At 43.9% G+C, this 16,403-nt stretch overlaps 1 protein-coding gene across 3 annotated transcripts in view; it reads left to right on the top strand.

Moving 5' to 3' along the window:
- Window positions 1-830: 830 nt before the first annotated feature.
- The window catches only part of SUSD4 (sushi domain containing 4), a 74,362-nt gene continuing 58,789 nt past the window's right edge, over window positions 831-16,403 (top strand). Inside the window, exons 1-2 of one of the 3 annotated variants that reach the window (XM_015622935.3) lie at window positions 831-977; window positions 1,659-1,814. In XM_015622935.3, the coding sequence (XP_015478421.1) occupies window positions 1,694-1,814 (121 nt within the window). In that variant the 5' untranslated portion in view covers window positions 831-977; window positions 1,659-1,693. Of the gene's footprint in view, window positions 978-1,225; window positions 1,291-1,392; window positions 1,473-1,658; window positions 1,815-16,403 lie in introns of those variants that run through there. The other 2 variants (XM_015622934.2, XM_015622933.2) reach the window with 2 other exon arrangements.

Raw genomic sequence — 16,403 nt, forward strand, 5'->3', positions numbered from 1 at the left:
GAAAACTGACCTGATCAGGAAATGATGCTTGGTGAAAATGCTCTTTAGTTTCCAAATTTTCCTGTTTAAAAGGAGCAGCAAAGGTATTTCAGAGATAGTACATTCTCTTAGCTGAACATTGGCCACATACTTCCCCATTCTTAGCAGAATACCTGCATTTTACTGTGAGATGCCCATTTTCTTCAGGGGAGATAAAGAACCGTGCTTCTTATGCTGGCCTTTGAACCTATAAATGGTTTGAACTAAAATCTCTCATGAAGAGCCTTAAGTTTTAACTTGGAGGAGACAGCATCAGGTAGCTGAGACACTTGAAAAGAACTTCACCGGTATTTACTATTAACTTTGAAGCATCAGGATGTGCTATATCCACGTGCTGCTAATATTATCCCACATACCTTTGGGTCTGTGTTTGTACTGAGCGTAGGTATGTTTCATTACAAATGTGTATTTCCCTGTGCCTGGTTTTGCTCCACTTGCTGTGTCCCAGGAGTGTGCCAAACACCTTCATCTGCTTAGCAGAGTCCTCTTCAGCTAGAGGACACCCTCTGCTACCTCTGAGCAAGGGAAGAGATGCAATGCCCGGCTGCGGGCAAAGGGGCGATACCCCTGACAGCACGCTGGGAATGGCAGCAGGAAACACAGAGCTACCACAGCTGCTGGAGCCACGAGACCGCGTCTCTGATTCAGTGATTCGTGGCTGTGAATTTCACAGATTCACTAAATATAGCCGGATGCTGATTCCTAACAGCAAATCGCTCCAGCCGGCAGGCCCAGGCGTCCTGCCGTTCCCCAGCGGCAGCTGATGGGTGAGAGTGCTCAGGAATACACCTTCCCACTCCCAAAAACTGTGAAAGACGCAGCGCTGCCACCAGCGCTGCTAAACTGCGTCTCGTATCTAACGTTCTGCCTACGTGACGAAGCACAGGGCATTCCAAAGATGCTCCCTCAGAGCTGCGCACCACGAAACCGCGTTTGAGGTGAAAAACCGGCAGAGAAACGTAGCGGAAACTACCGGGAGCGAAGCCTTAACTTCGCCTTCCCCTACCCTGGGCAGCGTTGGGGCGCCCCCCGGCGCGGGGCCGGGGTGTCCCCCCGGGCCGGGCCGTCCCGGGGTGTCCGGGCGGGCCGGAGCGGAGCGGCGGCGCGGCCGTGCCCGGCTGCCATGCGTGCTCTGCACGCCGGGGCTGCCCGCGCTCCCGCCGCGCACGGCTCCCCGCGCCTCCGCTCCGCTCGGGCCGGCCGGGCGGGCCGGGCAGGTGCGCGCTGCGGCGGCCGCTGCCCCGCTCCCAGGTAGGGCCGGCGGGCTGCGGGCTGCTGCGCGTCCCTGTGTGCGTGTGCGGCGTGTCGGTGTGTGTGTGCCAGTGTGTGCGTGTGCGCTCCGCCCGGCCCCGGCAGGCTGCCGAGCCGCAGCGGCGGAGGCGGCGGCAGCAGCCGCGGAGGTACCGCCGGCTCTGGCGGGGGGGCCCCCGCAGGTAGCGGCGGCGGCGGCGGCGGGGGCAGGGCCGGGGGAGCCGCGGGGCCGGGAGGGCGGCGGGAGCGCGTCCCGGGGCTGGCGGGGGGCGGCGCGGGGGCAGCCGCGCCACGGGCGGCGGGGGCGACCCGCGGAGCCGGCGCGGAGCCCCGGGCAGCGGCGAGGCGGAGCGGCTCTCTCGTTGCAGGTGGCGGCGAACCGGATGCCTTTGGCGGGCAGAAGATGTGTCATGGGAAGCAGGCGAGCGGCGGCGGTGCCCTCCCGGCGGCTCGGCGGCGGGCGCTGGCCGCTGCGCTGTGGCTGCAGCTGGCGCTGAGCCTCGGCCCGGGGCTGGCGGCGGGCGGTGAGTGAGTGAGGGGCCCCGGCCCCGTCCCCGGTCCCCTCCTCCGCCCGGCCCCGGCCGAGCCACCCCATCCCCGGCCGCCCCCGCAGCCCCGACCCGGGGGGAGCGGGGAAAGTTCCCCCCCTGCGCCCCCCACCCTCTCCCGTGCCCGCGGCGGGGGCGCGCAGCCTTCGGCACCCTGCGTGGGGACCCCCGGCAGGAGAGAGCCTCACCCCGGCCCCGGCTAGGGAGCGCTGGCTCTCTCTAAGTACAGCTTCGTCTTGAAACAGCGTAATTTTTTGAATTTAAAGAAAAAAAAAAAGAAAAAGAAAAAGCCGCCTTGCCCCGCCGCGGTCCGCTCAGACATCTCCTGGATGACTCTTAGTGCGAAATCCCCATGCAGCAGGGGAAAGCAGGAATTTGGGGAAGAAGCTGGCGATTCGGGTTAGCAAATACAACGTCCTTCAACACTCTCCTAGTGGAGAAGCGACCCAGCCTCATTTGGCCTTTTTAATTTTAATTACTTTTTTAACACTATCATTTAAATTATTGAGCCTTTGAGATATTTTCAGCAGGTACTTTTAATTACAAAATTGTTTTAAATTGATTCCATAATTAGACTTGGATTACTGGAAAAGTCTTAAAGTAAACTGCTTTGCTGTAAAATGAACTTAGCTGTGATAATGAGAGCAGCTTCACATTCCTGCTCCAGCATGGTATTATATATTTGTGTTGGGGGAATAAGCCATTTTATGATTGAATCGCATCACTAATGGCAGACAGAGCCCAATATAAAAATTGCTTGGGCTTCTTCTCATGCCAAAGACTTATGCCAAAATTTTCTAACTCGAATGCCTAAGCCCCAACAGCTCCAGTCCAGATGTGCTTTCTGTCACTGAATATGGACTTACAGGAATACGGCTGAAGAGGACTTCAAAAGGTCATCTTGTCCATCCTCCTCCTGATGTGATTCAGTCCTAGTTTTCTCTCTGGAGACGATAATGCCATTTTCTGATAGAAATCCCATGACTGCAAATGTGATTCCAGCTAAAAAAGCTTTTAAACTGTTGCAGTCACTACATATCTCTCTTCAGAAATCAATGGCTTTTTTTTCTTTTTTAATTTTATTTTATTGCAACTGTGTAACCCTTGATTTCCTGGGCAGCTCATGTTTCGGTGTGGTGGTGCTGTTCAGCCTGTCCTGTGCCTTTCTCAGGACTGGAGTTGTGCGTGCTCCTGTCCTTCTCTAACCTCCTTCTTATGGCTCCATTCATAAAAATGAAGCTATTCTAAGGCCCCCTCCTCCCTGAGGCTCTGCATATCCCACAGTTTGATTGTCAGCGCTTATTTAGCGGATTAGTGCAAGAGGTTCTTCAGAATATGGTTCATATCTCCCTCGAATGGAATAGTTTTCATCACAGCCTGCAATAAATTGTTGTGCAGTGCTGATCGTTATTAATGCTGCTGCCTTTCACCTCAGTAGTGTAACTAATTCTGTATCGAATTTCATTTGTAAATCATTTTAGCATCTTTCAATAATTTGGGGTTTTTTTTTTGGTCCACAGTCTAGGAAAAGGCAATGCACTGAACGATTGTGCATAATCACCAGTGAAAAACATTCATTGCTGTTCTGATTATTGCTATTATTTTCCACTGTGGTTGTGCTCCGAAGGTAGGCACTGTATAAATCCCGGCAAATGTAGAGTCCTTTCATGTGGTAGAATATACGGTTGTTGGGTTTCTTTCACCCTGAGTCATTGGAGTGGTAAAAATAATGAGCTTTGTAATTAGAACAGGGGACTGTGAATTAGCATCCCTCCTATTTTAGGCTCTGTTGTATCTGTGAGCAAGCTCACTGTGCTTACGTCACTTGCTGTGTTTGCTGTGAGGGCTCAGCTTCTGGGTCCCCAGCCCATGGCCCAGAGTTTGGGAACTTGTAAGCAGCTGTTGACCAAAGTTGTGACTTCCCGGGACCTTTGAAAATTTCATTTCTGTTGGACTCTCATTTTATGGATTTCTGTATTTAGACACAAGGCACGCGGCATTACTGACTGGTTTGGAAAATGTAGCTCCAGTCTCTTTCTATCTTCTCATTATCTGTTAAATAAGGATAATCATACTTCTCTCAGAGATTTGAAAAGAGCTTTGATGACATTTAATGAAAATAATATGGAGGTGGAAAGAATTTGTTTCTAAAGCTTTAGAAAAACAGCACTGACAATATGCTGAAATAAAAACTACCTCACATATTAAAACATTAGAATGAATAATTTAGGGTTATTTTTTCTAGAAAGCAATCCACAACTTGTATTTTGGATCCCATTTACAGCTTCTTCCCTTCCTTGGCTGATACCAGGATTTGTCTCCTGTAATAATCCTGTCATGACTTGTGTGACTCCTTCTATTTTATATCTGACTAAGCTCTATTGATTGTCACGTTCTACCATTTCACCCCAAATCAATACTACTTATAACTCTTTTTTTCTTGTCAATAACCCTACAGAGAATAACTTTGTTTATTACACTTTGACTTTCGCAAAAGTGAATCTAGCGAAAAAATTTGCTGTAGAAGTGAACTCAAGTGAGCAAACCTTTCATCTATCAATATCCTTCATTCATCCCCCATGTATTTAAAACCCTGCTGATACTGAGGATAAAGTGTATCTCTCATACTTCAGCCTGTGTCTTTCATCTGTTTATTTTTGTTTACAGAATCACAGAATCTTTTAGGTTGGAAAAGACCTTTAAGATCATTGAGCCCAGGTGTTAACCCAGCACTGCCAAGCCCACCACCAAACCATGGCCCCAAGTGCCACTTTTAAATACCCCAGGGTGGCTGACTCAACCACCTCCCTGGGCAGCCTGTTACAGTGCTCAACCACCCTTTTGGTGAAGAAATTTTTTCTAATATCCAATCTAAATCTCCTCTGGTGCAACTTGAGGCCATTTCCTTCTGTCCTGTTGCTCATTACCTGGGAGAAGGGGCCGTCCCCCACCAGGCTACACCCTCCTTTCAGGTGGTTGTAGAGTGATAAGGTCCCTCCTCAGCTTCATTTTCTCCAGGCTGAGCCTCCCCAGCTCCCTCAGCTGCTCCTCATCGGGAGGGACAAAAAAAGAGACAAAGAAGTTCAATTGTCTTCTGTTTTTGAGGTTTGTTATGTGGTCCTGTACCCAGATGTGACTTGGGCATGTGCCTGCTTTGTTGTTGTGCATCAGCTGGGTGATCTCTGTTCCTCTGCAGGGCCCAGTGGGGAGTCTAAGGGCTGAAGCACACATCACCACAGGCTTGGAGAGGGCCATGACCTTGTCTTGCCTCCTGGCCTCGAGCAGGGTCAACATTCTAGCTGTCTTTCATGGTCTGTTTCATCTCTTCCATGTTCCACTGCAAAAATGCACACTCCAATTCCTCCAAAGCCTGGATTGGTGCAGTTTCTCTGAACTTTTCCTGCGTTTTTTGTCATACTTTCTGGATTGCTGGTCATTCAGACCATGAGCTTGCTCTCATGGAACCACTTCCCTGTGGAATGTGCCTCGCTGGCAATGAACAGAGCTGAGGAATATTCTGTGCCATGGAGCTCTGCTCCTGCTCAGATATCCCAGGTTTCTTTGTTGTTATTGTAGGATGATGCTGGGTTATATTCAGCTTCTGGTTTCCTGTAGCTCCCAGGGCAAAAATTGCTCTTTTTTTGGCACTGTAATCAATATATGGTGTTTCTGCATGTTCTGCAGGCAACATCCCTGCACATCAGTAGTGCATTTAAGCTGGGAAGTACATCATGCGTGATGGCAAAGAAATCTGGTGTTTTGTGAAATCTTCAAATGTACTGAATTTTAGTGATTCCATGAAGAATAGCAGTGAGCTTCTTTCTCTAGACCAAGGCTGAATTGTTACTGCTCTGTGATTGTATTGCATTTGATTGAAATTTTGGTTAAGCCGTGGTTATGGTAACTAACAATTGATTTTGGATGTAGTGGCCATCAAAAACACATCCCTCAGGTTTCTGAGGATGGTGGACTGGTTCCCCTGGGGTAATACAAGTTTTTGATGTGTGCTGATGAAGCAGGTCTGTGATAGGGCTGAGTTTTTGGAAACCTGCAGTTGTTTCTGTCAGGAAAAGTCAGCCAGAGATTTCCCATAACTACCTTACATGTGATTTTGGGATTATAAAGAAGGTTTTCTGAAAACTTTGAGTATTTTCTGATACCCTCTTACTAAGTCTGTGGTTAATGTATTTTACTGTCTCCCTCTCAGTGTGTCTGCTTTTCTTATCAAGCAAAATAGACATTTCAGCCTTGAATTCCCTGCACATTTGATGAAATCATCAGTTATTTAGCAGGATTGTTTTTAACCTCCAGCTTATTGGAGAAGCTCTGTGTTTTGGAAGGAAAAGATTTCTCCCATCCTGACAGGATCTCAGTCCCAGCTGTACCTCATGCAACCTCTGTTCTCAGCAGTTAAGTACCATTCCAGTGCTGCTCTGATTGCAAGTGGCAAGGCCTGTGACATCAGAGGATGGCAGTTCATCATTTGTCTTAGTGGCACATCCATCTGCCTACAGCCTTGAGAGAGGTGGGCATATTTGATAGATTAATGTTAAATCAGTTTCTTAGCACTCTGCAAGAAGGAGCTTTATCACTGATGTGCCGTGTCATTTGGAGACTGAGGTTAACTTTTGCTTCTCTGCTTTGCTCCCTTACTCCCAGGATTGCAATAGAGAATCTTTGATCTCTATATTAGGGATGATTACAACTTTAGGAGAATTAATTAATTATGCTTTGCTTGATTTTCTCATCTGTAAAGTAGATAAGTGATGTATTTTGTGGGCGTGCTATGAGGGATTTTGAGAACCTCCCAAAGAAAATGTCCCTGGAATGAGAAATAGGAATTTTAGCAAAGTATAAACTGAGCTTTATCAAAGTAGAAGGTTCTTACTATTCATGATTTTTGTTGTTGGTATTTGTGGAGTTTAATAATTAAACATTTTTACCAGAATCAGGAAAATGCTATCTTCTTTAACTTTTATGGATTCTTATGGATTTTTTTCTGCAGCATTGATCATGTGCTCAACTTTTTCTTTCAAATATCATCAAACTCTGATTGCAGCTCATTTATTTTTATAACAAAATGCACATTATTAGAAGTAGGAAACCTTGTACTTGTGCTGTGCATTTCCATGAGGTTTTTGGGCAGGAAAAGGACAAAAAAGTGGCCTGAATTCATGTTTGCTGTGTGCCAGTGCAAATGTGAATGAAGGCTGGGCTACATTTACTGGTGAGCATTGCTCAGTCAGAAAATGAGCTTGAGGGATAAAGTGGTGTAGTGTGCACAATTTGATTCACTAAGTGGAAAAATTTGCTTTGCTAACATATTAAGGGACTGAAGGAACAGGATCCTACCAAATTCAGCAATTTAACTGTGAAACTGGCATCTCCTCACTTGGTTTTACATCTCCTCAGATGCTTCCTTTGAGGTGGCACAAGCAGAGCATTATGAAACCAATTGTGGGCTGTACATCTATTAATTCTCACAGTGGCGTGGTTTGTAACAGCAGTTTTTGGTGTCCACCTTCTATCTGACTGTGTTACCCCATTGCTTCTGTCGACACCAAGTTTGGCCTCCTGCTTTTCAGAGGGGGCTTCCAATGGCTTTTCCTGAACAGCTGGGCTGCTGATGGATTTATCCAAGTCGGGATGTTTCTTTCTCCTTGTACTGTAAACAGTGAAAGAGGTCGGTAGTGCCATCTGTTCTCACTGAGGTCCTGTGGGTCAAATGTGTTTCCACATGTGTGACCCTTGAATCTTTTAAATTGAGTAGTGTCCATCCTGGGTTCCTCTTCTGTTCCAGAATTTATCAGGAACATTTCTATATTAATTGATTTTGTCAATATGACCAGCTTCAGAAAGGAGAATAGGGGCTTTTCTGCCAGCACCCCAACTTACTTTTCATAAACATACCTCATTAAACCTATAATTTGACAAATATTCTTGCTTGTGGTAGCTTAATAGTAACAACAGTAATAAAAATGTGACTTTTTTTTCATATAGCTCTTCTCATCCATGGAGTTCAAAGTACATTATGAAGGAGTGTAAGTTTTATTTTGCTCCTTTGTAGATGGAGAAATGACTGTAGGGAGATTAAATGTCCTGAAGACACTTTTTACGTAAGAAACAGATGTTGCCATATACAGGGAAGAGATCCTTTGGATCTTCATCCGGCACTTTCTTCTGTAAATAGAATTTAGGGAAATTCCTAATCCACATTTTTATAATATGGTCTCTATAATAGGATTTTTTGGCTGTGACTGTCTTCTGATTTAGATGAGCAGCTGATTTCCTATTCACTTAAATTGCTACTTAAGCAAATCACAGAGAGTTTTTCCAGTGTGGTTTATTTGCCTGACTCCTTTATGTCTGAGATAGCACATGGCATTTTTCCAGACACCAAAAACATTTTCAGAATAACAACAAAAAGAAGTGTTATGAGTTAGGGCAGAGCCCTGAAGAATGGTATTATGCAGGTTTCTCATGGTGTAAAGCCCATATTAACAGGAAGGGTATTTCTGCCTCGCTCAGTCATGTGGTTCATGATCACAGTTTACATGAAAGGGCAACATTAGAGAAGTACTGCATGTGCTTTAAATTAATTCTAACATACTTGAACAGTTAGAGAGCGGAAGATCATTACATGACAGGGAGCTCCATGCAGGATGTGGCATGAGTGCCATAGCCTTATACTGCCCATCCCACTTTGGAAATCGGTGGATGTGTAATGTGCTCCCATAAAAATATGGGTTCAGTTTACAAATGTTTGCTCATGAAAACGTAAGATGTAATGCAGAGGACACAGAAGGCTGAAACAGGTCTGGTCCCTTGACCCTTTCTGCAGAGGTGAGGCACAGCTAAGGGTGCAACAGAGTTTCTGTGTAAAGCCAAATTCTGCAACTAGAGAAATTTACATAATCTGGAAAAAATAAATCTGGAAACCGAAAAGAGGAAACAGCTTAAAATAGCCTGAGGAAGAAAACAGGTTATGTTACTAAGGGTTAGATTATGTAGAAGTTGGGTTATCAAGGGTACCATGAGATAACATCCTAAAAATACACTCTCTTGTACACTGCTAAAGGAAAAAATGGGATATGGCATGCACATGAATCAGAGGAATCATTATATCACTGGACTTCCATTCTGGAGACCGAGAGAACACGCTAAAAAGAAGAGGCTGTCTTTGAAAATGCAAAGCCTTCAGATCTTTTTTGGTACTGCAGAAAGGCAGCAGAACTCATAGCTGTTTATCTGTCAGGAGGCTGGAGAACACCATACAGATTCAAGAGAAAAGCTGCCATACATGCTGGGAGGGTGGAGAAGATGCTCAGAAAAAGAAGCCTGTAAACTTGGGGTCCTGTTCTCACTTCTGTCATTAGCACCAGTGAGTGTGTACAGCAAAAAACTATGGAACAGCAATTTCATTGCCTTCTTTCAAGGCATGGGACAACACACTTGAGAGCAGAGTCACAGAAATAGGACGAGCTCAGAAGTGCCTGTAGTTTGTCCTCCTGCCCAGAACACGGGAGTCAAACATTTACCTCAGGCCTGTTACCATTTGAGACTTTAGGTTGGAAACTGTACTGTTTATCCAAATGCTTCATTCTCTAACCTTTATAAAATGTTTTTGTCAAGTCTAACTCAAATTATCATTGCTGTAACATAGCTGAATCTGAGGACTTCCATGTCTAGGAAGAGAATCAAGTGTTTACTCCTATTCCCAAGTGTTACTTCCTCCACTGTGCTGCTTGTCAGTGCAAATCCATCAGTTCTGTGTCTTGGGCCATCCTGACTTCTGCTATCGCTTTCCTGGGTCAGGCTGGAAGAATGCAGACTGTCTGCCTCAGCAAAGAGTCTTTCAAAAGAGTCTTAATCATTAAATAAATGGATTAATTAACAGCCTGGGAGCTGAAGTTTAGCTGTAGTTGCCCGATGCACATGTGCTGCTGCCATCACAGAAGGAGCTGTTGTGATTCTCGATGGTGGAACTTCCATTTTTCTGGTTTAGAGAAGGTCACAGCTAAGTTTGTTCCTAACACAAGATCAGATATTTTACTAGCAGCTATCAAAAAGGTCAGCTTTACCTTGCTTGTTCTGAAGGGCTTGCAAGGATTTTCCAAAGTTACAATTGGAAAGCATCAGGAATAAATCTCAGAGCCCTCCCATAAAAGATGCTTATTTACTCAGTCTGTTCTCCTTGGGGATATTAGACCAACTCTTTGTACTTGATCATGATGTAAACAGTATGGTTATTGCCACAGTAAATTGCACCCAAGTGAATTTGTATTTTACTTCTGCAGGCTGAGTGAAGTTGTATATACTGAACAGCCCTGTGGTGATAGATTAGATCCACACAAAAGCCAGTCAATAGCTCAAAACTTCCATGTGTTTGCAAATAAACAATTTTAACTGGAATTTTGAAATGCAGCTGCTTAACAGCTGTCAGCCCCAGTGCCTGAGTTCCCATTTCCAGTGAAATGGTTGCTAATTGTGGGTATCCAGAAAGACTGTGTCATTCAGGAATGGCAGGGGGAGAGGTGGGGAGTATTGCAGAGTGCATGGGGGTGAGTTGATTGGTTAGGCTAAAATGGAAGCTGGGTTTAGAGCAGCACTAAGAGCTGGGTTAGCAAGAGGAGATCTGTGGTAGTGTGGGGACTGAAGTCAACAGCACTACTTGCTGTAAGAACTTTTAGCTGTAAGAACTTCATGGGATACAGTGGGGTTTTTTTTATGTATTTCTAGCAGTCTGTGGAAGCCTACCACGCTATTTCTTGTGTTTGTGTAAGAATGATTTGTATTCTGAAAGCAATGGGTACTTATGAGACAGAGAGGCATTTTTCTGTATCTCTCCACTTAGTTGACATTTTTAGGGATATTTTGTACACATCATCTTACTCAGAGAAAACACAAATGATCCACTTAGAACTGAAAATAAATAATAAATAATTTGGTCTCCTGTAAATTGGACTTATAAAATAGCTTGATTGCAATTACCAGCTTTGCAGTAATCTTGAAGGAATTAAGATGAAATGGTGTTATCATGAGCAATAGTAAAAATGAAAATACACAGCCATTTGTCTTGATCTTGTGAAAGTGCAGAACATTCTTCTCTCCTCCGAAGGGGGACCATGGCCCCCCAAAAAGTAGAGTCACAACCATTCTGGGGCAGCACCAAGCAACCACAATCCTGGGTCCTGCTCTATCCCTCCTTGGGTTCAGAGATAATCATCCTGGGCAGTTCTTTCCATTGCTGACTCATAACACCACATGCTCTTTTCTCTGCACTTCTCCAAGGCCTGAGGTTCTTTTGTGGGGCCAGGGAAGAAGTATGGAGGATACAGTCTCTTTTCCTTTCTGATAATAATAATTCAGGTTAATACCATCTGGAGTTACGTGGGTGAGCTGGAGGGTGTGACATGGTTGTGACAGCACAGTACCCACATTTTAAAACTCCCCCTCACTCTACACGGTGGGATTCATGTCCCAACAAGTGAGGCTGTTGTTTCAGGCTTTGTCCCCTTGTCTTTTGACACTCAGAAATGTTTCCCCAGATGGAGGAATCCACCTTTCAAGTCTAGCAGAGTCCTTCCCTGCTGGTAGCCTGTGCATCATCTGTCACTGCTGCCTTTATCCAGTGCACCTGTCTTAGAGACCAGAAAGGTACAGCCTAGGACTGATTTTGTCAAGACTAGGCTGGTCTGTAGAGGGCTAGGATATTTAAGTTCAAAGGGAAAATCCCAACGAAAATACTAACCAGATAAAATATATGAATGATTGCACAATGTGTGCAGATGAAGCCCAACTCCATTATGGAAATTAGGTCATGATGGGACATGCCTCTGCACAGTGGCTGTAAGAGATGCCAGTGGAAGAAATTGCAGGAAGGGGCATCTGGTTATAAAAGATGGGTACATATCTGTCTTTACACGCAGGCATGCACTAATGCACTTAGCATGCACCTCATTAATCTTATGGATAGGTGGATGGGTAGCGAGGAAGATAAATAGAGAGATGTATGCACATATGCTGAGTAAGAGTAAGAAACAACAACCATAAAAACCAAACCAAAACCACAACCCAGGAATGAAAAGGCAAAAAATATACTGCACTCATTGACACTCTTTCCAAGGTTCTTATGCTGGTTTTAGCATTTACAAGGTTGCTTTTTCCTCTGAAAAATGGATGAGTGCTGCCTCTAATGCTTCTGTTTAGGCGCAAGAGCGATCCTGGATTCATGTGAGGGATGGAGAGCGGGATAGTGTTGGTATATTTAGATTCTATTTCATTTTTATTTCATATTCAGTAACGTTACAGAGACGGACTTCATTCCTCATTTCAAAGAGAAATCCATCAGATAGATTGTGTTCACTGTGGGGAGAGGAATTTTGTCAAAACCAAGATGAAAGATGCCTTTCTGCAGTAGCCTTGATGTACTGGGAGGTGTGTTTCCTGAATGCTACTGGTAGGTGTATTTTTAAACTCTGGGTTCTGCATGTGGAAGGGTTTTCTTGGTTCTTCCAAAAGGCTGTCTGAGAAGCCTTGTACTTAAACCAGGTAGATCTATGCTGCTCAGGAAGTCAGTATTTCAGCTAGGCCAAGGTTACAGGACTGAAAAAAAGAGTATTTTGGACTTTTTTTTTTTTTTTTTAGAATGCCAACGTTATGAGAATGTTAATATATGTAAGGGGGCACTCATTTAAAGTAGCTCAGAATTATGTCGACTAGAGGTTTTGCTGCAGTGCTTTAGTATCACAGGTAAATGATTCATGACTTTTGCCATCCTGGCATGTTTAAAGCTGTGATTTAAAAATGCAGACTTTCAGGGAAAACACTTGTAAATCTGGTGTGGTTTTTTATATATTTTAGAAATTATAATTATTTTTTTCCAAAGGAACAATTTAGCAGCTCCCAGCTGCAGCTCTGTAGTCATCTTAGCATTTGCTTTTTATGATCCCTTTTTGCCATACTTAATCTCAGTTTAATTCTTTGGTTGTTTTACTGGAGAGGGAATAGTCCTTTGGTAGTGCATATATACCTATAGTGTTAGAAAAAATATTTTCCATATGCTGATGTTTTCTGTCCTTGCAGTCAAGTGATTCTGTTATCGTAAAATCTCCTCTGAAGTGCAAACCCAAGGCAGTGCAGGGAGCTGCAGCAGGGTGTCAGGAGCCAATGGGACTGGCAGCTTACTGTGAATGTTAACATGAGACTGCTGTTTGTTAGCTTGGAAATCCATTTGCTAGTTTTTCCCTGATCTGAACGTGTTTGGAAATGGGATGATGTAGGCATTTTCCTATTCATCGGCTTTCCATTTCTCCTGTGAATTTCCTGTCTTACTCCAGGGCAGTCATTCAGGCTGTGGGGACTCTGGTCACCAGTGGCACAGCCAAATTTCCTACAAGAGCAAATCTGGATCCTCTGTATTACCTTTTATACTTGACCTTGGGAATGGAGGAGGCAGGGGTGAGAGCAGTTTGTATGAGATGAAGAGATTTGACCTCATAATGAAACAGTTCTAAAATGATGCCCCCCTCAATTTACATGCAGGGAAGAGGAAAATCTGCTTTTTCTACAACACAAGATGGTGCTGATCCTTCTGGTTGGATGTACAGCCTCTCATTTCAGTGTCTGAAGACCACTCGTTCTTTCTTTCTCCCTCACATCCTTGTCAGTCCATGCTTATCTCTTCCTCTGACTTATTTTTAGAAGCACTTACCTGAAAATAAAATGAACAGGTGGACTAGTACCTTTTCTGGGAGATTCTGTGGGAAGCTACAAGGCAATTAAAAAATGTTTAATTTGTCTCTTTTTGTAATTTGGCTCCCATTCAGCCTTCTCCAGATCATCTAGTCTCTCTGCTGTCTAGATCCACTAGCTTTTAAAAAATGTCTTCATGCACATTTTTTAACCATTCACCTTGACCAGAAATACAAAAAAAAAAAAAAAAGAGTCAGAGAAACAAGACAGGAATGTGCTAGATGGGGTAAAAGGTAGTCAAGGGCTGTATTATTCAGAGCTTTTTGCAGAGCTTCCTTTTTCTTCCTAGTGGTAATGGTAGTTTCACTCTTGATTCTCTTATTGAACTTGACTGTATTCATTTTGATTGTTCTGGGCTTAGTGAGTTTTGAAAGCAAGGGCTGGTCAGTGTCCAGTCCTGAGTGTTCCTTACTATCAGTTCATATGATCCATGGTAGGAAGGGAATGATTTTGTACATCCAAGCTTAATAACCTGAATTTGTAAAGCTAAATAGCAAAACTGCTGCTTGCATGGCTCACTATTATTTTTAGCACTGAAGAGGAGACAGTGGAGCAAAGGTTCATCTTTCCATACCAAATGTGCCTTTTGTTGAACAATGTGGTATTGCTGAGAGGCTAAATGTTCATCTTTCTCTTTTTAACCAGGTTTCTGTGAGATGCCATGCATCTGTTGGGCTTCTGTTCATAATGAGCTCATTCCTTGAGAGAATGGCTCTCTGCTCTTCTGGTACTGTACAGGCCCTTGTACCTGACAGAGACTTTGCAACTTGAATTGTTGCTGGAAACAGCCAAAGTAGAAAATGTGACTGATTTAACTGAAACAGCAACATAGAAGTCTGTGGATTTGGTTTGTGCTGTTTAAAGTATAAATGTTTTCTCCATTTTCCTTCAGAGTGCTAATTATTTTATATTTAAAGAATGATTTGTGGAGGTGAGACAGTTGGTAGTAGTGGTATAATAAAGGAAAAATCACATTTTCCTGTGGAATAACTGATCCAGATTCAGTTTGGAAAAGTGCACTGATTTCTGAAAGCTTTTGCTCCCAATCTCCTGGAGTGCTGCAAAGCCTACCAGGCTGCATGGCCTCTGCTCCTGCCAGGGTTACCTGGGGAATACTTGGTCAATAAAATCCTCTGTTGCACCCAAGCAGTTACAGTTTCTAACACTGGATTTCTAAGCAAAAGAGAGCGGTGATACTGTCAGATTTGAAGGAAAAAAACATATTTGCACCTTAAAAAAGCAGTGAAGTGACTTGGGAGTTTAAGAACTGCTTTAGAATTAACTTAAGGGCTGAAATAAGCTTGGTCTTTCAGTGAAACAAAGGGCCTGAGCTACTGTGAAGGTACAGGGCAGACCAGAGAGGTTCTACTGCCTTTGGGACACTTGCTAAGGCTGTGGCTGAAGCAAAAACCTGCATTCAGATCACTGAATAGTGGGGTTTAGGTCCTAGTCTGTGGCTCATAACTTGATAAGGAGATTACTGGTTTTATGGTGACTTGTAGAAAAAGAAATTTTTTTTCATCACTTTAAGAAACTGCACATACAGCCACTTTTTAATGGAAAAACCCCACCTTACCAGGATTTAAATCTAATTTGAATTATCTCTTAAGAGGGACATAAGATGCTGAATGTCAGCTGAGTGATGCTTGTATGTTCTCTGTAGTGAAGTCTTGGTCTGCTACATATGGAAGACTTATCTGAGCCAAAGAGGGAAGTAAGGACAGAGAATAAGGAGCACAGGGGAAGAATGTGCCTTGCATTATCAGGGGATTGCAAATTCAGATAAAGTAAGACACAGACATTTTGTCAAAGAAGTTGGGTATGTAAGTTTAAAGCTTGCTCTAGGCAGTTTAACTTAGCCAGCACTTCCAACAGCTGATAACCTAAAGTGACACTGACCTTGGCAGACTTACAAGGGCAAGACTTGTACAGGGATAAATTATTTCTTGATCAGTTCCTCAAGTACATGAGATGCAGTCCAGCATTCCTTTGGTATTGATTATGGATGTTTGTTTTATCCCAGAACAAACATTCTGATTGCATACTGCAGAAGTAGAACAGTCTCTCTGTATGTTTGAGCTTTTCTCTATCCATTTTATTATATCCTGGGGCATGGTGATGCTACTGAGTTTGTGCTGTGCTGCTCTCTCCACTTGCCTTCTTGACTCATCTGTTTTTAAAGCTGTAATGCACAGAGTAGGAAGTAGAGGTTTTGCTCAGTAACTATGTGTATAATCAGGATTTTTGGCCAGATTGTCTTTTTTTCTGGCTTCATTGCCTTCATGCCCAGGAGATGTTTTATGACCTTGGTGTGTGGACATACAACTCCAATAGCACAGATAGTTTTCAAGTGGCTGCTTTGAGGCTGTCGGTGTTTAGAGACACAGTGGAGGCAACTTAGCCACAACGTCACTATTTTTAATCCACCCTCTGTGTACTGAATCACCGTACCTCTTGCTAAATCCGTCAGGGTCTGTGGGTGGTAAATGCTGCTAGGATGTAATTCCTTTTTCTTGTGAGGAGCTACCCAGACTCAGGAAATAAAATGCCATAGTGGTAACAGAACTCATCTGTACCCTCCCCATGCTCATTGTAGTGATTTCTGTGTAGCAGAATTGGGCAGTTCTGTAGTCATAGACCTTTCCTGGAAGGTCATCATTTGTGGCCCAATGGACAGAGCCTGTTGATTTCTTGGACTAACTGAATGCTGTCAATGCCAAAAGTCCCACAGATATTTTCAGCTTAATATATAAAAATCCCTGTCATAAAAAAAACAACCAAACAACAAAAACCAAAAAACCAAAAACCCAG

The sequence above is a fragment of the Parus major genome, chromosome 3, assembly GCF_001522545.3.
Source record: "Parus major isolate Abel chromosome 3, Parus_major1.1, whole genome shotgun sequence".
Lineage (NCBI taxonomy): Eukaryota > Metazoa > Chordata > Aves > Passeriformes > Paridae > Parus > Parus major.